This window comes from Oncorhynchus masou, chromosome 33, assembly GCF_036934945.1.
Source record: "Oncorhynchus masou masou isolate Uvic2021 chromosome 33, UVic_Omas_1.1, whole genome shotgun sequence".
Lineage (NCBI taxonomy): Eukaryota > Metazoa > Chordata > Actinopteri > Salmoniformes > Salmonidae > Oncorhynchus > Oncorhynchus masou.
This window is the reverse complement of record NC_088244.1, coordinates 38,386,115-38,407,834: the sequence shown is the minus strand read 5'-3', so window position 1 is coordinate 38,407,834 and position 21,720 is coordinate 38,386,115. Positions and strand designations below refer to the sequence as shown.

The following is a 21,720-nucleotide window of genomic DNA, read 5'->3' as shown; positions in this document are numbered from 1 at the left end:
AGCTACAGTGGAGAGCTGTGAAGGGCAATGTTAGCTACAGTGGAGAGCTGTGGAGGGCAGTATTAGCTACAGTGGAGAGCTGTGGAGGGCAGTATTGGCTACAGTGGAGAGCTGTGAAGTGCAGTATTAGCTACAGTCGAGTGTTGTGAAGGGCAGTATTAGCTACAGTGGAGTGCTGTGAAGGGCAGTATTAGCTACAGTGGAGTGCTGTGGAGGGCAGTATTAGCTACAGTGGAGAGCTGTGGAGGGCAATGTTAGCTACAGTGGAGAGCTGTGGAGGGCAGTATTAGCTACAGTGGAGAGCTGTGGAGGGCAGTATTAGCTACAGTGGAGAGCTGTGAAGGGCAGTATTAGCTACAGTGGAGAGCTGTGAAGGGCAGTATTAGCTACAGTGGAGAGCTGTGAAGGGCAGTATTAGCTACTGTGTAGAGCTGTGGAGGGCAGTATTAGCTACAGTGGAGAGCTGTGAGGGGCAGTATTAGCTACAGTGGAGTGTTGTGAAGGGCAGTATTAGCTACAGTGGAGTGCTGTGAAGGGCAGTATTAGCTACAGTGGAGTGCTGTGGAGGGCAGTATTAGCTACAGTGGAGAGCTGTGGAGGGCAATGTTAGCTACAGTGGAGAGCTGTGGAGGGCAGTATTAGCTACAGTGGAGAGCTGTGGAGGGCAGTATTAGCTACAGTGGAGAGCTGTGAAGGGCAGTATTAGCTACAGTGGAGAGCTGTGAAGGGCAGTATTAGCTACAGTGGAGAGCTGTGAAGGGCAGTATTAGCTACTGTGTAGAGCTGTGGAGGGCAGTATTAGCTACAGTGGAGAGCTGTGAGGGGCAGTATTAGCTACAGTGGAGAGCTGTGAAGGGCAGTATTAGCTACATTGGAGAGCTGTGGAGGGCAGTGTTAGTTAAAGTGGAGAGCTGTGAAGGGAAATGTTAGCTACAGTGGAGAGCTGTGGAGGGCAGTATTAGCTACAGTGGAGAGCTGTGAAGGGCAGTATTAGCTACATTGGAGAGCTGTGGAGGGCAGTGTTAGTTACAGTGGAGAGCTGTGAAGGGAAATGTTAGCTACAGTGGAGAGCTGTGGAGGGCAGTATTAGCTACAGTGGAGAGCTGTGGAGGGCAGTATTAGCTACAGTGGAGAGCTGTGAAGGGCAGTATTAGCTACAGTGGAGAGCTGTGAAGGGCAGTATTAGCTACAGTGGAGAGCTGTGAAGGGCAGTATTAGCTACAGTGTAGAGCTGTGGAGGGCAGTATTAGCTACAGTGGAGAGCTGTGAGGGGCAGTATTAGCTACAGTGGAGAGCTGTGAAGGGCAGTATTAGCTACATTGGAGAGCTGTGGAGGGCAGTGTTAGTTACAGTGGAGAGCTGTGAAGGGAAATGTTAGCTACAGTGGAGAGCTGTGGAGGGCAGTATTAGCTACAGTGGAGAGCTGTGTAGGGCAGTATTAGCTACAGTGGAGAGCTGTGAAGGGCAGTATTAGCTACCCTGGAGTGCTGTGAAGGGAAGTATTAGCTACAGTGGAGTGCTGTGAAGGGCAGTATTAGCTACAGTGGAGTGCTGTGAAGGGAAGTATTAGCTACAGTGGAGAGCTGTGAAGGGCAGTATTAGCTACAGTGGAGAGCTGTGAAGGGCAGTATTAGCTACAGTGTAGAGCTGTGGAGGGCAGTATTAGCTACAGTGGAGAGCTGTGAGGGGCAGTATTAGCTACAGTGGAGAGCTGTGAAGGGCAGTATTAGCTACATTGGAGAGCTGTGGAGGGCAGTGTTAGTTACAGTGGAGAGCTGTGAAGGCAAATGTTAGCTACAGTGGAGAGCTGTGGAGGGCAGTATTAGCTACAGTGGAGAGCTGTGTAGGGCAGTATTAGCTACAGTGGAGAGCTGTGAAGGGCAGTATTAGCTACAGTGGAGTGCTGTGAAGGGAAGTATTAGCTAAAGTGGAGTGCTGTGAAGGGCAGTATTAGCCACAGTGGAGTGCTGTGAAGGGCAGTATTAGCTACAGTGGAGAGCTGTGGACGGCAGTATTAGCTACAGTGGAGAGCTGTGAAGAGCAGTATTAGCTACAGTGGAGTGCTGTGGAGGGCAGTATTAGCTACAGTGGAGAGCTGTGGACGGCAGTATTAGCTACAGTGGAGAGCTGTGAAGAGCAGTATTAGCTACAGTGGAGTGCTGTGAAGAGCAATATTAGCTACAGTGGAGTGCTGTGGAGGGCAGTATTAGCTACAGTGGAGAGCTGTGGAGGGCAGTATTAGCTACAGTGGAGTGGAGGGCAGTATTAGCTACAGTGGAGAGCTGTGAAGGGCAGTATTAGCTAGAGTGGATAGCTGTGAAGGGCAGTATTAGCTGTTCACCCCATATTAATTACACCACTCCTTTCTTTTTAAAGGGGCAGTGCAGTCAAAAATGTGATTTGTTTGTGTTTTTTATGCATTTTTTCCACATTAAGAGGTTGGAATAATACTGTGAATTTGTGAAAATTATAATAATGCCCTTTTTACTGTAAGAGTTTTTTGAATATACTGCCAGAAATTTCAGCTTGGTTGGAAGGGTGGGGTTTGCGGACTGCCTGGTGACATCATCAGGCGATTTAAGTTAATAGACCAATAACAAAGAGAGTTTGCCCTCTTCTCTGCCAATAACATATAGTTATCAGGGTACATGTTCCTCTCATCAGGCTCCTCCAATTAGGTCCCTTACTCAGACCCCTCCCAGACTGCCCTAGCAAAATTCTTGCTTGAGAAATAGCTTTTTGCTAAGAATATTATTATTTTTTTCTTATTTTTTGACTATTTAATTGAAAACAACCACAGGAAGGTACTTAATTGTTACTCAGAAATGATTTGTTATTGAGATATAAACGAATGCATTGGACCTTTAAAGCAGTGAACGGAGTGGAAGTGAACAAGTGCACACTTAGGGCAGAAGGGCAGAGACACAGGCTTCAGTGGACCATGCCCATTACCACACCGCCCTCCCATCCCCTACACCTCTAACCCCCACCCATCACCACACCGCCCTCCCCTCCCCTACACCTCTAACCCCCACCCATCACCACACCGCCCTCCCCTCCCCTGCACCTCTAACCCCCACCAATGGGTGTGGTGACAGAGGATCCCTACGCTCCTATTTCTCCCCCTCATCATGACATCCATTAAGGCCTACTCTAGCACACACACACACGCACACGCACACGCACACGCACACGCACACACACACACACACACACACACACACACACACACACACACACACACACACACACACACACACACACACACACACACACACACACACACACACACACACACACACACACTGTGGGGCCCCGACAGCACATTAGCGTTCGGACCATTGAGCCCAACAAGACCTGAGTTGAATTATTGATAGCAACAGTACTAATGAGGAAACTGTATCCCCCTCCTCTGCTGACACAGGTTGCGTCCCAAACGATACCCTATTCCCTTCATGGTGCACTTCTTTTTAACCAGGGCCCATAGTGTGTTGGGCAAAAGTAGTGCACTACATAGCGAATAGGGTGCCATCTGGGACGCAGCCAGTGGGACAGGGCTACCACTGTCCTGAGAAATGCAGGGAGGGACAGGCACATACAGAGACATCATGACAATAACAGTTATTGAGCCAGATTGACTGCCCAGGTCTCACACACACTAAGACCGGACCTAGAGACTCAATATCGGGGCAGCAGGGTAGCCTAGTGGTTAGCGCGTTGGACTAGCAACCAACTGGTAGCAAGTTCAACTCCCCGAGCTGACAAGCTACAAATCTGTCATTCAACCCCTGAACATGCAGTTAACCCACTGTTCCTAGGCCATCATTGAAAATAAGAATTTGTTCTTAACTGACTTGCCTAGGTAAATAAATATGTCCTCCCATTGCAAAGCTGGGATCAAAACTACATTTCCAATCTATGGGCCCCTAGGCCGGAACTTAAACTGTTGTGGAAAATGGATTTTCCTACACTTTACTTTCCCACAGCAGCATCGAGGTCATTTCTGTAGTTTGTTTGACTGGAGTTGCATTATGTTTGTATGTATCATACAGATGTAGGAGCTTCATTTGATCACCCTGTCACAGGAGAACCTTTAAAATGTGTAGTGTATTTGACATTTAAAAAGGCTTGGTCATTTCCACTTTGAAATCAGACTTGATTTTCCTCTACAAAAATGTCCATGAATTGTAATCCACATAATAATTCACATTTCCTTTTGCTGCAGGACTATTTTCCTGCTGTAGCGAACTGGCTCAAATTAAGATGCTACGTCTGTATGTGTGTTTGTGGCTCCTAATATTTGTGTGTGTTTACATACAAAGCAGTGTGAGTGTGTGTGTGTGTGTGTGTGTGTGTGTGTGTGTGTGTGTGTGTGTGTGTGTGTGTGTGTGTGTGTGTGTGTGTGTGTGTTTGGTGCGTGGAGTGTTTCTCCTGTGTAGTGCAGCAGTAAGGTATTAGAGGTGTCAGGCAGACTCTTTAGTATTCACTGCACCACTCTCTGACTCTCTGACTCACACACACATTGCCCCAGCCTGAGAGAAGGAGAGGGAGAGCGAGGGAGAGGGCGAGAGGGGGAGGGAGAGACCGAGCGAGAGGGGGAGAGGGGGAGAGGGAGAAAAAGAGGAATAGAGAGCCTGGGATAAAAAGAAAAAGAGGGAGAGAGAGTAGGACATGAGAAGAGCGAGAGGGAGGAGGGAAGGAGAGGAAGAGAGAGACTGACACAAGGTGAGAGAGGGACGGAGAGCGAGTCTGAGACAGGGAGAGAGGGTGAGAGGGAGAGAGAGGGAGGGAGAGAACAGAACAAGAGAAGGCATTAAAAAAAGACAGACGGGGAGAGGTAGGTAGAGGGACTTGAGAGAGAGGAATAGAGAGCCTGAGACAAAGGGAGAGAGAGAGAGAGAGATGGAAAGGAGGACGAGAGAAGGCAACAAGGCACTATAAAAGACAGGCTTGTTTCCCTAGCTAGCCCTAGGCCACGTGTCTGCACTGTTGTGCTTGGAACCCAAGGGGATACATTTTCCCACTGTCTTATTAAGCCCTTCTTTTTAACCGCCTGTCCACTTCTCAATGGCATCATGGCTCTGTGCTTCTGAAAAGGTCTCTCTCTCACCTCCCTCTCTCCGTCTCTCTCCCCCTTTCCCCCCCCCTCTCTCTCTCTCTCTCTCTCTCTCTCTCTCTCTCTCTCTCTCTCTCCCCCTTTCCTCCATCTCTCTCTCTCTCTCCCCCCCTCTCTCTCTCTCTCTCTCTCTCTCTCTCTCTCTCTCTCTCTCTCTCTCTCTCTCTCTCCCCCTTACCTCCATCTCTCTCTCTCTCCCCCCTTTCTCTCTCTCTCTCTCTCTCTCTCTCTCTCTCTCTCTCTCTCTCTCTCTCTCTCTCTCTCCCTCTCTCTCTCTCTCTCTCTCTCTCTCTCTCTCTCTCCCCCTTTCCTCCCTCTCTCTCTCTCTCTCTCTCTCTCTCCCCCACCTCTATCTCTTTCTTTCTCTTACACTCCTAGCCCTTGATGAGTCTTTTCGGGGGAGTTGTTGAGTAATGGATGAGTTCAGTATAGACATAGCAAGATACATTATTTAGTTGGCTGCTTGTTTTCGTTCACAAGCAGTGTGTTTTTAATATCTCAGTTAAGCTACTTCATTGCTATGGACTGCAGCTTAATTCAACTCCCTTTCTATGCCACCATCTCTCTCTCTCTCTCTCTTCTTCTTCTGTCTCACTGTCTCATTCCTCACGGTCCCCTCATCACCTCTCGTGTCAATCCACATCTCTTCATCTCTCTGTCAGTTTGCATTTCATTTAATCTCCCCCCCCCTTCTCCCGCTTCCTCCGCTCTGTCGCTTTCTATCCCGTCTCATTTTTTCCATCCTCCTCTCTCTCATTCCCCCTGTCCAAATCCTGTCCTTTAAGGGCAATAGAAAGGGCGGCGGAATGCGTAACCTTGTCTAGACAGGTCAGAAAGTGAGAGGAGGACAGAGAGAAGGAGAGGAAGAGAGGAGGAAAACAAGTTTATCCTATAAGTCCACAGTCACATGGAATCAAAGAGCAAAGGGATGAGGGGGAGGGGCAATAAACGACGAGGGAACCCAGCAGATGCACACCGACAAATACTCTGGACAGAGCGGTGACGAGAGAGGGGGGCTGGAGGGGGAGAGAGAGGGACACACATACATTATTAGTCCAGCACTTTCTCAATCGTGACTTACACTCTGCATGATGACAAGTGGCTGCCGACACTCCCATTTGTCGAGTCTGCCGCCAATCAGAGCACGCAAGTAAGGTGCCTTTAGGTTATACGACCAGTGCATTTTCTGACTTCTCTGGAGATGAAGATCTAGCCACAGTAGCTCCTCATTCTGTGATTGGATAGTTAGACTTTGGGTAGTTAGCTCCCCCTCCCTCTTCTTTCTGACGTCCACCAACCCCCTTCTTCTCTCCAACTGTCCCCAGGCTTACCTGAGACAGACAGAGAGCACAACTGCACCAGCGTTATCCCCCCCCTCCTCCTTTTCTCCTCCTCCACATACTGCTAGTCACCTGGTGAGGACAGACGGCATGAGCAGCAGTAGGAGCGATAGCAGTAGCAGTCTCCAATCACATGTAATTCTGCTGCTTCTCTGACTTGCTTGCCTCTTTCCAGAGAGAGAGAGAGAGTGAGACAGAGAGACAGAGAGAGAGAGAGAGACAGAGAGGACAGAGAGAGAGAGAGAGAGAGAGAGAGAGAGAGAGAGAGAGAGAGAGAGAGAGAGAGAAAAAAGAAAAAGAATTTGGAGCCATTGTCCCCTTGGAGAAAAAAGAGAGACGGGGGGAAACGAGAGGAGCACTGTTAAACGAGAGGAGCGGTGAGAAGGAGAAGTCATAGGATGATTTTGGGTGAGTTTTTGTTGTTTATTTCCCTCCGCAGCTCGTTCTTTTTGGGGAGGTCAAATGTTCCTGTTGTACAGTACCGTCATCCATCAAAACGGTCTCATGCAGTCAAAGTCTTAAATACGCCCAAGCTGTCTGTCGTGGTGTTACTGAGCACCAGTCCAAATGTATGGAGCCTCATCCAGAATCGGTTGGGATTGTAGAAGTCATCTGTTCGACGTGTTAGAGTAGGCAGACGGACAGGAGAGGGCAAAGTGATTGTGTCGGCAGCATATCGTGAAGATCTGTTGGGTCACATGACGTGACCATGCTTCACCGGCTCCCCTCTCCTTTCCTTCCCTGTCTGTCCTGCAAGGAGAGGTTGAGGAAGGAGAGATGTTTCAGAGAACAGCCCATGACAGAGATGCAGCTACGCATACTACAACTCGCTGGGGCACCAATAGTCATGTGAAGGTTACGTGTGAAGGTTGTTGAGTCGATACATCGTCACATGTGAATTTCGACATTCTCCTTTGGCGTCTGTGGGGTGCCTAAAATGATCACATTTGCTGAACAATTCCGTGCGCAAATCCTAATTGTGTATGAATAAGGCTACGGCGGTATAGTTTGTCACTAGGTACGCCAACACGCACTGTAATGCATTTGTATCTATTATAGGCTATGCATCATGATCTTGTTTAGTATTCAAGTCTCATAGTCCACATGTGGGTGAGGGGAGAAAGAAGCCTTCCTTCCTTCCTTCCTTCTAGGCTCTCTGCTGCTAGTCAGCTCATACTAGCACTCACTACCGCTACAGGGGACAAGAGCTCTAATACCGCAACATTGTAAGTCCCCATGCTACATAGATTGGGTTTTATATGTGTGTGTGTGTGGGTGTGTGTGTATGTGTTGTCATTTGTGTTTTTCGAGACGCTGTGTGTGTGTGGTTTTGTACTATATGCGTGTCGGTCTTTGAGCTGCGCTGTGTGTGTGTGTTGCTATGTGCTCCGGCTCAGGAGAGGCCACATTGTTTAACGCATGCCGGGGCTGATTCAGAGGCAGCTAACGCTCCTCTTCTCTTCTCCGCTCCCCTCTCCCCTCTGCTCCCCCTCTCCTCTGCTCTGCCCCTCTTCTCTTCTCCGCTCCCCTCTCCCCTCTACTCCCCTCTCCCCTCTACTCCCCTCTCCCCTCTGCTCCCCCTCTCCTCTGCTCTGCCCCTCTTCTCTTCTCCGCTCCCCTCTCCCCTCTTCTCCCCTCTCCCCTCTGCTCCCCCTCTCCTCTGCTCTGCCCCTCTTCTCTTCTCCGCTCCCCTCTCCCCTCTACTCCCCTCTCCCCTCTGCTCCCCCTCTCCTCTGCTCTGCCCCTCTTCTCTTCTCCGCTCCCCTCTCCCCTCTACTCCCCTCTCCCCTCTGCTCCCCCTCTCCTCTGCTCTGCCCCTCTTCTCTTCTCCGCTCCCCTCTCCCCTCTACTCCCCTCTCCCCTCTGCTCCCCCTCTCCTCTGCTCTGCCCCTCTTCTCTTCTCCGCTCCCCTCTCCCCTCTACTCCCCTCTCCCCTCTGCTCCCCCTCTCCTCTGCTCTGCCCCTCTTCTCTTCTCCGCTCCCCTCTCCCCTCTACTCCCCTCTCCCCTCTACTCCCCTCTCCCCTCTACTCCCCTCTCCCCTCTGCTCTGCCCCTCTTCTCTTCTCCGCTCCCCTCTACTCCCCTCTCCCCTCTGCTCCCCCTCTCCTCTGCTCTGCCCCTCTTCTCTTCTCCGCTCCCCTCTCCCCTCTACTCCCCTCTCCCCTCTGCTCCCCCTCTCCTCTGCTCTGCCCCTCTTCTCTTCTCCGCTCCCCTCTCCCCTCTACTCCCCTCTCCCCTCTGCTCCCCCTCTCCTCTGCTCTGCCCCTCTTCTCTTCTCCGCTCCCCCTCTCCTCTATTCCCCGCCAGGCATGTTTTCCAAGGAGACAGTAATGATTATAGGGAGTTATGTCATCTGAGGTGTGTGAGTTCATATTGCTTAGAGAATAGTGACAGAGAGACACAGAGGGAAAGACAGACAGACAGAGTACCTGACTTCTGCCTCATTTAAGCGCTCTGCCCTGCCTCGCTAGTGTGTGTGTGTGTGTGTGTGTGTGTGTGTGTGTGTGTGTGTGTGTGTGTGTGTGTGTGTGTGTGTGTGTGTGTGTGTGTGTGTGTGTGTGTGTGTGTGTGTGTGTGTGTGTGTGCGTGCGTGCGTGCGGATCACTAGAGGCCCAGCTTAATGAGGATGAGACAGGAGATGTGTTAATAGCATCATTAACCCTCTAACTACAGCTGACTCACTCCAGACTAATTGTTCTGATCTGTACGTGGAACGGTCTGTTTGATGATGTCACCATTCGTTTTCATTCTCATATAGAGAATGATAGAATGTGGCAAGTTTGAATTGTAGAGATCCCATTAAGTTGCTATTCTATTTCCTAGTACTGGTTTGAATTCTATTCAATTCAATTCTATGAATGTAAATGTATTATACTACATTATACTGTTTTATATTATAAACTGGGTGGTTTGAGCCCTGAATTCTGATGGTCTGACAACCGTGGTATGTCAGACCAAATACCATGGGTATGACAAAACATGTATTTTTTCTGCTCTAATTCTGTTGGTAACCAGTTTATAACAGCAATAAGGCACCTCAGTGGATTGTGGTATATGGCCAATATACCACTATTAAGGGCTGTATCCAGGCATTGCGTCATGCATAAGAAAAACCCTTAGCTGTGGTATGTTGACCATATACCACACCCCCTCTGGCCTTTATTGGTTAATTCGTTACCTGTATAGTTGTGGGTTCCTTTCATTGTTGCCATGACATTATGAAATGTATAGCAAAAGGCTGGGAATTGCCAGTGACCTCACGATACGATATTATCACAATGCTTAGGTGTCGATACGAAATGTGTTGCGATTCTCACGATTCTATATGCATTGTGATTCTTACAATTTTATATGTATTGTGATTCTTACAATTGTATATGTATTGTGATTCTTACAATTCTATATGTATTGTGATTCTTACAATTGTATATATATTGTGATTCTTACAATTCTATATGTATTGTGATTCTTACAATTGTATATGTATTGTGATTCTTAAAATTCTATATGTATTGTGATTCTTACAATTCTATATGTATTGGGATTCTTACAATGCTATATGTATTGTGATTCTTACAATTCTATATGTATTGTGATTCTTACAATTATATATGTATTGTGATTCTTACAATTTATATGTATTGTGATTCTTACAATTCTATATGTATTGAGATTCTTATAATTCTATATGTATTGTGATTCTTACAATTCTATATGTATTGTGATTCTTACAATTTATATGTATTGTGATTCTTACAATTCTATATGTATTGTGATTCTTACAATTATATTTGTATTGGGATTCTTATAATTGTATATGTATTGTGATTCTTACAATTATATTTCTATTGAGATTCTTACAATTCTATATGTATTGCGAATCTTACAATTGCATATGTTGCGATTCTTACTATTCTATATGTATTGTGATTCTTGCAATTCTATATGTACTGGGATTCTTACAATTCTATATGTATTGCGATTCTTACAATTGCATATGTTGCGATTCATACAATTCTATATGTTATTGTGATTTTTACAATTCTATATGTACTGTGATTCTTACAATTCTATATGTATTGTGATTCTTTCGATTCTATATGATGGGATTCTTACGATTCCACATGTATTGCGATTCTTACAATTCTATATGTATTGCAATTAGATTTCTGTGATTTTATTGCGTTTCGATGTTTCAAACATATTGCTCAACATATGTCTTATGCAGAGGGACAAGAGAGGAGACATGAGAAAACATTTTTAAAAGTGCTGAAAACAAATGGTCTCTCTATTTAAAACGAAGGCGGAAAGGGCGATACCCAGTTAGTTGTACAACTGAATGCGTTCAACTGAAATGTGTCTGAAAACAAGCTATGAAGGAAAAATCCTGGAGGTTTGGTGCCGGTACAACGAGCACAAACATAATATTGCGATGTTGTCAAAACGATACGATATATCACCCAAAATCATATCCCAATACGTAACTGTGTCACTAGTATATCACACTAAAACAAGGGAGATATCAGACAATTATTTATTGTCAATATGTAGTATGATATGCTCATAATAGCCTGCATGCTGCTGTGTATGTGTGAAGTTCTGTGGTTCTGTGAGATCAGTATGGACCAGACTGAAAGAGTGCATCCCAAACGGCAAACCATTCCCTACATTCATAGGGAATAGGATGCCATTTGCGCCTACAAGGTGACAATACACCTTTGAAATGCAGTCGGACTTGGCGGTTTTCCTCACATTTATTGGCCCACAAAATCTATCCACCACCTTTGCAGATGAGGTTAAGATAACCAGACGCTATCCTTTTTTGCTGTCGATTGTAATCTCAACTGTTTGGTTCACCATGGTTTTCTTGTCTATCTCACGCGTTGCGTGTCAGAACCCTTTTAATAGTACCGATTAACATTCAGTCTCTGTTGGCTTATACGTTTCCGGTTGTTTTAGCGGTGAAAACGCGAATGTCATTCTAATGACCTTCACAGCGTCTGCACGGTCTGATCAGCTGATCTCCTTCTGATATCCTGATTTACTATGTAGATAGTATTCTGTTCAGCTCTGATAACATAACTCTACGACAAGGCGACACATTGCATTAGACAAGATAGGAAAACAGAATGTACGTGTGTGTGTGTGTGTGTGTGTGTGTACAGCGTGTATGTGCGTATAGTACCGTGTGTATGCATCAGTGGATATTAGTACATGGGTAATTTGCTTCATTTGCCTCGCTTGTTTCTACATTTGACCTTGAGCTCAACTTCCTATAACTACCCTCTATGATGACTATGCCCTTGGCGTTCTACTACGCATATATCTATGCCCTTGACGTTCTACTACACATGTATCTTTGTTCTTGATGTCCTACAGACATATATCTATGCCCTTGACGTTCTACTACACATACATCTATGCCCTTGACGTTCTACTACACATGTGTCTTTGTCCTTGGCGTTCCACTACGCATATATCTATGCCCTTGACGTTCTACTACACATGTATCTTTGTCCTTGGCGTTCTACTACACATATATCTATGCCCTTGATGTTCTACTACACATATATCTTTGTTCTTGATGTTCTACAGACATATGTCTATGCCCTTGATGTTCTACTACACATATATCGATACCCTTGACATTCTACTATACATATATCTATGCCCTTGACATTCTACTACACATGTATCTTTGTCCTTGATGTTCTACTACACGTATATCTATGCCCTTGAAGTTCTACTACACATGTATCTTTGTCCTTGATGTTCTACTACACATATGTCTATGCCCTTGATGTTCTACTACACGTATGTCTATGCCTTTGATGTTCTACTACACATATATCTACGCCCTTGGTGTTCTACATGCTGTATATCTATTTGTTAAATGTCAGGGTCCCTTGCACAGAGCTCGTTGGCTACAGTGGCAACGCTGACGGTGCTGATAATAGCAGTCACCCATACACCACACCATGGTCATGTTCATTACGGCACACCAAAGCAAAACGTTTGGCAACAGAAAGGGAACACTTGTGTTTCTTATTGAGCAAGGTCTTATTGAGCAATGTAATTCCTCCCTGTTTCAGTGTTTCTTCTGTTTGGTGCTAAGTGAATAGGATGTATTTGCATCTCTCTCTGTCCTCACTGTCTCTCCCCTGGGCTGTGCTGCACCAAGCCTGGGCTGTGCTGCACCACGCCTGGGGGTCTGGAGCTGTTGTTGCTGCTGTCATCTGGATCAGAGAACAGAGGAGGGGGAGGAGAGGATGGGAGGAAGAACATCACTGCAGCATATAATGGGTAACATGATCACTGGGCTCACTGGACTCCTCCTGATGTGGAGATACCCGGCCTATTCAAAGTGGCTCTAGATGTATTGTGATCAGCTGCCACATCCCCCATTGACTGCACCTGGAGGCCTGAGGCTACTAGTAAGGGTTCTGCCATAGACAAGAGGCCTTGTCCAACATTCTTAGAAAAAAAGGTGCAACCTAGAACCAAAAAGGGTTCTATCATTCTTCTCCGTTGGGTGAAAAGGTTTTTACCTAGAACCAAAAATGGTTGTCCTACAAAGACAGCCGCAGCAGCATTTGGGCATGTTGAGCTACAAGCCTGTCTGTGTGTCTGGTTGAGTCAGAGCCGTGCTTCAGCTCAGGGCAATGTGCTGTGCTGCATATCTATCTGGTGGTCTATCTGTCTCTTTGTCTTTGGGTTAGTGTGTCCATTACAGACCCATCTGTCTTCATAGCACATCAGTCTCACAGACCAACCTGTCTGCATAGCTTATGAGAAAACATGTTTACGTTGCCAAAGCAAGTGAAATAAATAATCAACCAAAAGTAAAATAGACAATCAAAAAATGAACAGAAAACATTACACTCACAAAATACATTTCAAGTGTCATATTATGCCTATATACAGTATCGCAACGATGTGCAAATAGTTAAAGTACAAAATGGAAAATAACAATACACTCTTAATCTGTCTCTCTCTCTCTCTCTCTCTCTCTCTCTCTCTCTCTCTCTCTCAGAAATGTGTTTGTTTTCACAGCTCAGCATTTCTCGTCTATGGCTGTCCTGTTGCCACACACACACGCACACGCACACACACACACACACACACACACACACACACACACACACACACACACACACACACACACACACACACACACACACACACACACACACACACACACACACACACACACACACACACACACACACACACACACACACACACACACACACACACACACACAGCTGTCTCTCCTTGGTGTCAGATCACAATGACACAGCAATTACAGTTTTTTGCAATCACTTTGGCACTAATTTCAGAACTTCGATGTCATTTTTCAAAGCTCTAGACACAACTCACAACAGATGATCAAAATGCACATTTTTCAAAACTCGAACAGTTTTTCCAATTGCTTGGATACAATGCACATGAAGCTAAGATAATTTGTTAATTGAACTAAAATCACCTGTTCAAAATGGCACTACTTAACATCACAGTAATACCATTTCAAAATGCAATTCACACACTACATCTGAGATGTCTGTCTATTCATTTCATTACAATGATCTAACTCTCAATTGATACAACTGCTCAAAAATGATAACTAACTGTTGCATTACTCTTAATGCATAGTTTTATGGAAACTGACGAACAACCATGTTTAGATCATGTTTAGATCATGAAAGTTTCAGGATAACGAGATCCATTGACACCAATTACCGTGGAACATGAACCAATTGGACTAAATTATCTATGTCATCATCATCATTCTTTATCAGACACTGTTTCTATGTCCCATGCACCATTTTTCCAGACCATGTTTTCAGATTTGACATTACCGTACACTCACCGGACACTTTATTAGGTATACCTATCTAGTGCTGGGTAGAACCCCCTTTTGTCCCCACAACAGCCTAAATTATTCACAATGTTGTACGTTAAGAGATGCCCTTCTGCACACCACTGTTTTAAACGGCTGTTATTTGAGCATTTGTGGCCTTTCTGTTAGCTGGAATGAGTCTGGACATTGTCCTCTGACCTCTCTCATTAACAAGGTGTTTCTGCCCACAGAACTGCCGCTCACTGAATGTGTTTTGTTTAACGCACCATTCTCTGTAAACTCTAGAGACTGTAGTACGTAAAAATCCCAGGAGGGCATCTGTTTCTGAGATGCTAGAACCACCATGTGTGAACCAGAAATCATACCACGGTCAAAGTTGCTTAGATTACGCATCTTACCCGTTCTAATGTTCGGTCAAACAACAACTAAAGCTCTCTACTCTACATACTCTATATATGGAGTTGCAGGCAGCCACATGATTTGTTGTTCGAAGGAGCAGGCTATTTGCGTTAACACACAGGTGTACCTGTGTATGTATGTGCATGTATGTGTATGTATGTGTATGTATGTGTATGTATGTGTATGTATGTGTATGTATGTGTATGTATGTGTATGTATGTGTATGTATGCAGGCCCTTGTAATTGCTTTTCCAATACTGCCAACTCATTACTGATGATTGATTTCACATTGTGGTCCGAGTATATAGTGAAATCAGTGGTATCCACCTACAACAACATAGCGATAACATGAAGCTGGCAGGTGACCCAGGTCACAATAGAGGTCAAGCAGTGGGAGGAGGAAGACGAGGAGGACTTGGTGGTCAAATGGATGGCAGGGGACAAGCACCCCTTCTGAGAGGTGGCCGTGGGCCTCGTCTGAGTGGTGTAGGAGAACGTGGCAGAGGACAAGGCCACGAACCAAGACAGCGGCAACAACAGTAAAGAGTGTCCAATGAAATCCGAGCGATAGTTGAAGACCAGGTCGTAAATCATGGCATGACAATGAGGCAGCCACAATGATTCAACCAAACCTACTTACCCCCATACTTTCCTTGACCCGATTGAGAAATCTTTCTCTACGTGAAGGTGGAAGGTGATATGATAGGCACCTTCACGAACAAACCAACCTTCTCCAGGCCATGGATGACATATGCAATGACATCACGGCAGACCAGTGTCAGGCCGGGATTCTCCATGCCCGAAGATTCTTCCCAAGATGTTTGGCTAATGAAAACATCCATTGTGCTGTGGATGAGAACCTGTGGCCAAATCCACAAGACAGAGTTGAGGGAAATATAAAAGTACAGTAATCAATCCTTTTTACAGTAAGCCAGGTGAGGCACACTGCAGTGATGTTTTACAGTAAGCCAGGTGAGTTTTTACTGTAGTTTTTGTTCTTTTTTGTAGATAATTATTTTTGCTTTGATTCAAAGAAACCTGTTGTGATTTTATGGTATTTCATCAATACATTTCAGATTTTGTTCAATGATTCCACTGTGTCTGTAGTATTCTCTCTACTAGTCCTTTACAGGGATGTATTTACGTGTAGTACCGTAATGAAACATGTATCACATATTTTGTACTAGTATATTTAATGATTGTATGAACACCTACACAGTGATATATCTTGTGTGTGGGTGATCTACATGAATGTTCCTATGGTATTTCATGATAAATGAGTTATCTGAACCAATGATTCTGCAAGAACATGCTTTCTTTAAAGATATGAATGCACAATGCAATGTTTTGAACACTGGACAGCCTGTGTTACAAGTGATGACCGTTTTAAGTTTTGTGTCTAGAGTTTTGAAAAATGACCACAAGGTTCTTAAATGAGTGCCAAAGTGATTGTAAAAAACGGTATTATCCAACTCCACGAAATGATCCGGGGCCAGGGCCCTGCCTGTCTACCATCGTGACATCGGCACAGTTTGTCCCTCAAGGCTTTCCCCCATAGAAAAAAAAGCATAATTGAAACACTTGAGAACAAAGGCCCAATGTGGAAATCTGAATGCAAATATGCCACAGACTTTGTAATTACCGAGTGGATTTTATTTCTTGACGCTTTTATCAAACTCTGTCACAAACTTTCCGTAATCCATTAGTACCTTGAAGTGCTGTGTTGTTGCCTCAGCTACATCACTTAGTCAGTCAGCACCTTATAGTAAGTCACTCTCCTAAAGTGCCTGTTCTGTTTTCTTATGCAAAGACTCAATACCACAGCTCTTTTCAAAACGCTGCTTGTAAAGGATATTAGAAAACGCTGGCCATGGGTCATCGGGTCAATCCTTCATGCCGAGCCCTGTGTTATGCAGTTACTGTTGATCCTCTGAGGCCTCCGTAGTTCATGTCACGTTGAGAAGTTTTGAAAGTACTTGGTCAGGCATCAAGCCACTCGTTTTCAACTGTAGAACAGGACTCTTTCACCCACTGACCGCTGTGTTACGTTCTATTACAAATGACACCGGCCATGTCGGTCTCTTCTTTTTCAAGCGGTTGAATCCTATCCGTTGTGAAGCAGTGAGCTGCCAATTCCTGGACGGTTTCATAACATTCCACTTCCCCAGAGCTCCCTCACCTCCCGGTAGTCTCTGTCGAGGGCAGTGCTCCCCTCGAGAAGACAGAAGCACTATCATGATCATTCGAACGCATCTCTCTGGCCTACGGCAGGAGAGTAGTGGGGTGTACTGTTCTTCATCTCTGAGCGGGGAGACTGATCCCAGGTGTGTGTGTGTGTGTACATACACACTGTCTCTCTCTACTCATGTCAGTGGTAGGTTACTGCTTAGATTGATCCCATGTCACTCAGGTCTCTTTCCTCTCCTCTCCCTTCCTTCCCCTCCTCCAGTAGTTGATGTTGTAGTGGCTGAGTGTCAGCCATCACGTTACTGCTGGCCACATCAAAGCCAATTGACATAGTTGAATCTCAGCATGACAGGGGGGAGTGAATTAGAGCCGTAGGAGGTTTTCACACACATTCACATCAAAACAAATACAGACGCAGTACCCCCCCCCCCCGCCCAAATGTGATTCTCTTTTGAGGTGCCTTGATGCAGGAGGAAAAAAGAAGAGAGGTGAAAAGGAGAGGAAAAAGAGTGGAGACATACAGTAGTAGCTCTCTAGACTATAATTCCCGGGTGTCTTTTAGCTACGTAGCCCCTGAAGCCAGCAGCCTGTCCTAGTCTGTGTGTGTGTATATGTGTGTTTGTGCGTGTACACACCGGCCCATGCAGTGCCAGCCTGTCCCATTGAATGCACTAATGTGAGACACAATAATCACAGTCAGGTGCAGCTTCGCTATGCTTCACAGAGTACCACTATTTCACTGATGGTACAGAGGCAGGTGGCAGCCCAGGTGTACGGCTAATATACAATGTGTGTGTGTGTGTGTGTGTGTGTGTGTGTGTGTGTGTGTGTGTGTGTGTGTGTGTGTGTGTGTGTGTGTGTGTGTGTGTGTGTGTGTGTGTCTATGAACTATAGTCGGAAAGAGTATAGGTTATAGGAGTCTTATTAGGTGATTCCTCACAAAACTAGAAAAACAAAACTGACACTGATTTTGGAGGATAAAAACAAATATTTCCATAGAATTGTCTTTTGGATGAAGGATTGTTAATATATAGTTGACATTTGTGTCTTAAAGCATCATTTAGAAATAATTAATTGAATTTAGAATATTTGTGACATTTTGGCCTCTTTTAAGACTCCATAATGTTTCATCTGTAGGTGGTACAAAGCTCTGTAATATGAGTAGAATTTTGTTTTCAAAAACTATTTTCTTATATTACTTTATGAATTTAGAAAAATATAAACATGAATATTGAAAATACTTTTTTTGGTGATTTGGCAAATGTTTCTATATATTGTTGAACATAACATACTCTAGGGCACATCAACGTTCCAGAGTGAGATGTCTGCTACTTTTAGAGTTGTGATCCAATTTGTAATCATTACCAACAGAGTGAATGTGAAAATGGATTCAAAATGGACATCCTCTGTTGGTGATTTGCAGGATGTGCAATGACACAACCTAAAGGAGAGCTGTGATTGGTTACATGGCTTCCTATGCCACTTACTTTGACTAAAATGGGCCATAACTTTAAAATTAGAAGAGATACCACTCGTGAACTTTGATATGCCCGTGGAGTATATTATGTTCAACAATATCTTGAATAATTTGCCAAGTCAAAAATGGTATATTTCCAATATTCGTGTTTATATTATTCATTATTCATAAAGTGATGGAAGAAAATTGTTATTGTAATCTTAATACTTATCATATTACAGATCAAGCGGTAAAGCTTCACATGACACCACTTTTTGCTTTGTGGCACCTATAGATGAATCATCATGGAGTCTTAAAGGAGGCCCGGGTAAGGTCAAAAGGTCACACATTTTGAAACACTTTAATATACAAATGTCAAATACATGTCAACAATCCATCCTCCAAAGGACCTGTCCATGGATTTACACTTTAGTGAAAATCTACAAAACCACGGTCTCTTTTTTTGTTCTAGTTTGGTGAGGAATCATCCTGATCAGAAATTCATACAGTCCCGTAATGAGAGCCTATCATAAACCAGTCCTGTAATGAGAGCCTATCATAAACCAGTCCCGTAATGAGAGCCTATCATAAACCAGTCCCGTAATGAGAGCCTATCATAAACCAGTCCCGTAATGAGAGCCTATCATAAACCAGTCCCGTAATGAGAGCCTATCATAAACCAGTCCCGTAATGAGAGCCTATCATAAACCAGTCCCGTAATGAGAGCCTATCATAAACCAGTCCTGTAATGAGAGCCTATCATAAACCAGTCCCGTAATGAGAGCCTAACATAAAACAGTCCCGTAATGAGAGCCTATCATAAACCAGTCCCGTAATGAGAGCCTATCATAAACCAGTCCCGTAATGAGAGCATAACATAAACCAGTCCCGTAATGAGAGCCTATCATAAACCAGTCCCGTAATGAGAGCCTATCATAAACCAGTCCCGTGATGAGAGCCTATCATAAACCAGTCCCGTGATGAGAGCCTATCATAAACCAGTCCCGTAATGAGAGCCTAACATAAACCAGTCCCGTAATGAGAGCCTATCATAAACCAGTCCCGTAATGAGAGCCTATCATAAACCAGTCCCGTAATGAGAGCCTATCATAAACCAGTCCCGTAATGAGAGCCTATCATAAACCAGTCCCGTAATGAGAGCCTATCATAAACCAGTCCCGTAATGAGAGCCTATCATAAACCAGTCCCGTAATGAGAGCCTATCATAAACCAGTCCCGCAATGAGAGTCTAACATAAACCAGTCCCGTAATGAGAGCCTATCATAAACCAGTCCCGTAATGAGAGCCTAACATAAACCAGTCCCGTAATGAGAGCCTATCATAAACCAGTCCCGTAATGAGAGCCTATCATAAACCAGTCCCGTAATGAGAGCCTATCATAAACCAGTCCCGTAATGAGAGCCTATCATAAACCAGTCCCGTAATGAGAGCCTATCATAAACCAGTCCCGTAATGAGAGCCTATCATAAACCAGTCCCGTAATGAGAGCCTATCATAAACCAGTCCCGTAATGAGAGCCTATCATAAACCAGTCCCGTAATGAGAGCCTATCATAAACCAGTCCCGTAATGAGAGCCTATCATAAACCAGTCCTGTAATGAGAGCCTATCATAAACCAGTCCCGTAATGAGAGCCTAACATAAAACAGTCCCGTAATGAGAGCCTATCATAAACCAGTCCCGTAATGAGAGCCTATCATAAACCAGTCCCGTAATGAGAGCCTAACATAAACCAGTCCCGTAATGAGAGCCTATCATAAACCAGTCCCGTAATGAGAGCCTATCATAAACCAGTCCCGTGATGAGAGCCTATCATAAACCAGTCCCGTGATGAGAGCCTATCATAAACCAGTCCCGTAATGAGAGCCTAACATAAACCAGTCCCGTAATGAGAGCCTATCATAAACCAGTCCCGTAATGAGAGCCTATCATAAACCAGTCCCGTAATGAGAGCCTATCATAAACCAGTCCCGTAATGAGAGCCTATCATAAACCAGTCCCGTAATGAGAGCCTATCATAAACCAGTCCCGTAATGAGAGCCTATCATAAACCAGTCCCGTAATGAGAGCCTATCATAAACCAGTCCCGTAATGAGAGCCTATCATAAACCAGTCCCGCAATGAGAGTCTAACATAAACCAGTCCCGTAATGAGAGCCTATCATAAACCAGTCCCGTAATGAGAGCCTAACATAAACCAGTCCCGTAATGAGAGCCTATCATAAACCAGTCCCGTAATGAGAGCCTATCATAAACCAGTCCCGTAATGAGAGCCTAACATAAACCAGTCCCGTAATGAGAGCCTATCATAAACCAGTCCCGTAATGAGAGCCTATCATAAACCAGTCCCGTAATGAGAGCCTATCATAAACCAGTCCCGTAATGAGAGCCTAACATAAACCAGTCCCGTAATGAGAGCCTATCATAAACCAGTCCCGTAATGAGAGCCTAACATAAACCAGTCCCGGCTCAGTGGATGAAGGTTGACTCTGAGCTGTTTGATGTTGGCGCACGTTGGCATCGACGTTGATTTCCCAATAACAGTCAAGATACGGAATATAAAGACCCAGAGAGGATAACGTAATGAACATGCCTTTGTTGTAACTCTGTTGGGTATACTTGAACTGTTTGTTCACGTTGGCATCAACGTTGGCATCCAGTTAGTGTTCCAAACAACAGACCACTGAGACCCAGATAGCATTCTACTACTCATTCAACATGATTTGTTTCATTTCAATAGCACAAGGGAACCCAAGCAACACTGGGGAGTCGGAGAAGTGTCGAAAAACATTCTGAGCACGCAGCAACCGAGCGTTAGTTCTTTCTCTTTGAAATCCACCGTAAACAGTGTGGCCAAACGTGCTCTCTTCCAACACAGGAATGTTGTTTTTCATTTAGCCTAACCTGCGTTGATTGAATAGGGACCTACAGTCTGCGTCTGTCGTCAATTTGCTTTCACATTCCCTCATATCTCAACATTCACGGTTTGTAAGGGGTCCGCCTTTCTCCGTCCGTCCGTCTCGTTATGGCTGCAAAGAAATGTAGAAATGTGCTGATAGGTGAATGATGATGAACGACGTTTCTCAAAAGATCAGTGGTTTCGTTAGAAGGTTGAGGTCCTGCCTCTCCCTCCGTGTTGCGTTACTCATGCCTGTTCTATTTCTGTGTTCTGGTGAGGAGAAAGAGAGGGGGGGGGGGGGTATTCCGAGGAAAATGGGAAGAAGGGGAGCGACAGACGAAATGGAGGAGAAAACAGTGTTTGTAAATAGGGTATAAGCTCCATGGAGGTCTGGGCGTGGTTGAGATAGAGATAGATGGGGTTTCACACAAAGACCAGGAGA

At 44.9% G+C, this 21,720-nt stretch overlaps 1 protein-coding gene across 1 annotated transcript in view; it reads left to right on the top strand.

Moving 5' to 3' along the window:
* Positions 1-6,536: 6,536 nt before the first annotated feature.
* Positions 6,537-21,720, top strand: part of LOC135528493 (zinc finger protein 385A-like) — a 108,441-nt gene continuing 93,257 nt past the window's right edge. The window contains 1 exon segment of the mRNA XM_064957609.1: positions 6,537-6,864. Within this exon segment, the coding sequence (XP_064813681.1) occupies positions 6,855-6,864 (10 nt within the window). The 5' untranslated portion in view covers positions 6,537-6,854.